This window comes from Hipposideros armiger, unplaced genomic scaffold (assembly GCF_001890085.2).
Source record: "Hipposideros armiger isolate ML-2016 unplaced genomic scaffold, ASM189008v1 scaffold_6, whole genome shotgun sequence".
In the NCBI taxonomy this organism is placed as follows: domain Eukaryota; kingdom Metazoa; phylum Chordata; class Mammalia; order Chiroptera; family Hipposideridae; genus Hipposideros; species Hipposideros armiger.
In genome coordinates this window covers 2531833-2536026 of record NW_017731356.1, presented here as the reverse complement: position 1 = coordinate 2536026, position 4194 = coordinate 2531833, and the positions used below count along the sequence as shown (strand labels likewise).

At 38.7% G+C, this 4194-nt stretch overlaps 1 protein-coding gene across 2 annotated transcripts in view; it reads left to right on the top strand.

Moving 5' to 3' along the window:
• KIFAP3 (kinesin associated protein 3) overlaps positions 1-4194 on the top strand; it is a 117224-nt gene that overhangs the window by 2658 nt on the left and 110372 nt on the right. For both annotated transcript variants that reach the window (XM_019647687.1, XM_019647695.1), the window contains exon 2: positions 627-758. In XM_019647687.1, coding sequence (XP_019503232.1) covers positions 627-758 — 132 coding nt within the window. The remainder of the gene's footprint in view (positions 1-626; positions 759-4194) is intronic.

Genomic DNA, 4194 nt, shown 5'->3' with positions numbered 1-4194 from the left:
AGAAAGTCCTTGCTGAGTTGACCTTTCACCCCACACATTCTAGGTCAGATACACCTGCTAGGTTCCCAGGACACCTGCTACCTTGTCTTTTTCACTCTTACTTTTTTATTGTTTTTGTTTTCCCAGCTGGTCTATAAGCTTCAAAAGGATACGTTACTGTGTATCTTCCATTGTATCCCCAGTACCCAGCACATATGAGTTTATATGCAGGGGTTCATTCCTGGACTTAATTCTATTCCATTGATCTATATGTTTATCTTTATGCTAGTAATTCACTGTTTTGGTTACTGTAGCTTTGTAGTACATTTTGCAATCAGGAAGTGTAAGTCTTCCAACTTTGTTCTTCTTTTTCAAGATTTTTTTGGGTACTCAGGGTCCCATGTGTTTCCATGTGAATTTTAGGGTCACTTTTCCATTTCTGCAAAAAAGGCTTTGGGAATTTTATAGGGATTAGATTGAATCGGTAGATCACTTTGGGAAATGTTGCCATCTTAACTATAAATCTGATTTAAATGCCCATGTTACTTCAGCCCATATGATGCTTTTGGAACTAGAAACTAGATAAAAACCATGGACATTTTGTGAGTTTTTAATTTAGCTATGCCTGTTTTTATTTTACATTATAGGAAAGTTAAAGGAGGAAATATTGATGTCCATCCATCAGAAAAAGCACTCATTGTTCAATATGAAGTAGAAGCTACCATTCTTGGAGAAATGGGAGACCCCATGTTGGGAGAACGAAAGGAATGCCAAAAAATGTAAGTTTTCTTCATTTGTGTACATTTTGAAAGTAGTGAACCGTATACAAATTTTACAGAAATCTGATGTTATTTAAATCTGCAAAGATAATAAATGTTTATGGCATTTTTCCAGACATACTTCATTTCAGTGAAGCAGAGACTATATTAACCTATAAATGCCGATATATTTATTCCAGAAAAAATCATGTTTATGTAAGCATAATGGAAACCTGTAGAAAAACACCTATTCTGATTTATCCCATTTAGTAAATGCATAAAATAGAATATAAGCTACTACAATTTGGGACATTCATTATAAAAGCTATGTGTATGTGGGACTTTTTGGCTTAATTTAGGAAATTAGTATTTTACGGAATTCTTTATTATTCCTTCTTCCCTGGAATTACAGAAAGTGACATGATTTCCAAAATTTTAAAATGGGGAATGTGCCTTGAATTCATCCCTTAAAAATCTATCCCTCTGAAAGATCTTAGTAGTAAGCATTTTCTGACTCAGTGAATTGAGAGTTTTGATCTTCCACTATCCTACACACTTTCCTTCTTGTGTTTGTAATACTTTCAGGAGCCCCGTGGGGACTGGCCTTTTCATTAGTCAGTAGTCGTGCTGGGGATGCCCACCTTTCCTGCCATAGTTCTGTGGAAGTAGAGGAGGCCTGAGATCACCTAGTGTTCTCTTCCAACCTTTTACTCTCGATAAAAAATTTTGGTTTGGGAACTCGTTAAAAAAAACTTAAACGAGTTAAAAAGAATGTTCGTGTGTTTTGGTGGCGTGAAGTAGATTCAGGCTGCTAGGAGTGCATGTGGTAGTGTTTCGCACTGAAAAGCACTACATTTAAATATAGAGCAGTGATTCCCAACTGGTCGCGATTTCCCCCAGGGGACATTTGGCAATGCCTGGACACATTTTTGGTTATCTCAGCTGGAGAGGTGCTAATGGCATCTCATGGATAGAGCCTAGGGTGCCACTAAGATTTCTACACTGCACAAGAGGGCCACCTACAAGTAAAGAAGTATTTGCCCCAATTTTTAATAGTGCCACAACTGAGAAACTTAGGTGTATAAATGCCTAAAAGAGAAGCCGCCTAGTGTCTTATTACAATCCCTAACTTGTCTTCTCATTTGGGTTAGGAGGAGATGAAATTCCACAGCGATTCATTAAAAATGACTGACTCCTTGGATAATGCACTAGATGGAAGAGAAATACACATGCATACACACTTACACTGCGGACTCTAACACATGCTCACACTTTTTTTTGTGTTCTCTCACACTTTCTCTCTTCCATTTGTGTATCTGTGGTTGCTGCCTAAGTTTTGTACATTTTGACGACATGTGAAAATCGCATGCGATCTTATTGACATCCAAAAAAAAGCTAGGCCATCAGGATCTTCTCCTTTACCGTCTCATACATCACATTTTGTGAGAGAAATTAGGTTTGGGTTCTTAAGAATGCAGTCAGTGGCCTTATTCAGCTAGAATTAAATGAGAGTGTTGTTACAGTTTGAAAATCTGCAGGTTTCCTAGATAAGGGATCCATTCACCGGTCAGGCAGCTGGAAAGAGGTACTACCTCCTACGACTAAAGTAAGTGGATTTATAAACGTCAGTGAGGGGAAGACCTAAGTACCTCAATGTTGGGATACTCAACCCTGGCTGCAAAAAATCTGGAGAGAAATCATACTGTGGGACCAAAATGACACTGTGGTTTGTTGACAATTCAAGAGGTTTTATCAATGGCAGCACCTGAGGGCGAGGGTTTTGAGGGGACACTCATAGACTGAGATAGGTATGAAGTGAACCTGTCATTAAATTGGGGTGGTCGGTGCTATGGCCTAGGTCAGAAGACTTGTATTTCATTCCTTATGAGAAACTGATGGTGATGCTTCAAAAATAATATGAGTATTTTTCTTGTGAGTTTTTGGTGTTCTTAATAGGCATGAGGTGCCTAATGAAGATTCTGTTTTTTTGATTATAGGAATAATCAGTAAACCTACAGGTAACATTTTCTAAAAATTCTAGCCCTACCTAGTTTTTCTTTGTCTTTTATAATAAGGGAGAGATTCAGGAGAGAGATCTATGTACTTTTAATGGAAAGAAGATGAATCAGATTGCTAACACACATGCGCACACACACACGCACACATATGCACACGCACACACACACGCACACACACGCACACGTACGCATGCACACACGCATGCACGCACACGCGCATGCACACACACACACACGCACACACAGAAAACAGATCTATAGAGAGAGAAAAATCCGCTTTATTAAATCGAGATGCCACTACATCTTCCAGAATGGGTAAAGTCCAAAACACTGGTAGCACAAAATGCTGGTGAGGATATAGACCAATTAGAACTCACTCGTGGCTGGTGGGAATGTAAAGTACAGCCACTTTGGAACACAGTTTGGCAGTTTCTTACAAAGCTAAACATAGGCTTGCCATATGATCCAGCAGTCGTGCTCCTAAATATTAACCCAGATGCGATGGAAATGTATGTCCACACAAAAACATGCACATGAATGTTTATAGCAGCCTTATTTCTAATTATTAGCAATTGGAAGCAAACACATATCCTTCAATAGGCAAATGGGTAAACAAACAATGGTGCCTCCATACCATCAAGTATTATTCAGCACTAAAAAGAAATCAACTTGGGCCGGCCGAGTGGCGCGATGGTTAGGAACTGGCTTGGGATGCCAGAGGGCCCCGGTTCGGATGCCATATATGAGGGCCAGTGACACTGCCCTCTACAAAAAAAAAAAAAGAAAAAAAGAAATCAACTATGAAAAGACATGGAGGAACCTAAGTGGTATTACTAAGCGAAAGACGCTATAGTGAAAAAGCTACATCCTGCATGATTCCAACTATATAACATTCTAGAAAAGGTAAAACTAAAGTAAAAAGATTAGAGGTTGTCAGGGGTTCAGGGGGCGGGGAAGAAGAGAATAGGGGGAGGAGGGAATAGGTGGAGCGGGAAGCATTTTTAGGGCATGAAAACGATTCTGTATGACAGGACATTATGCATTTTGTCAAAGCCCATAGAACTACACAACACAATGAATCCTAATGTCAACTTCATAACAGTGTTCAGTATTGGTTCATCTTCGTACCAAAGGTCCCATGCTAATGTGAAATGGTAATAACAGAAAAAAGCTGTATTGGGGGGGTAGTGGGATATATATATGGGAACTCTGTACTTTATGCACAGTTTTTCTGTAAACCTAAAACTGCTCTAAAAAAGACTAATAAGAAATTTTTAAAATATATGTTTATAGCATTTCTATTGTGCCTCTTCTCAATCAGATTTATGGAAACCACCAAGATTTCCCAGTTCCTGGCTAAAATTAAACAGAGAGAGATCTTTTTTTTTTTTTTTTTTTTTTTCCATCTGTATCTGAATAACGATTTCACAGGCGCTCAG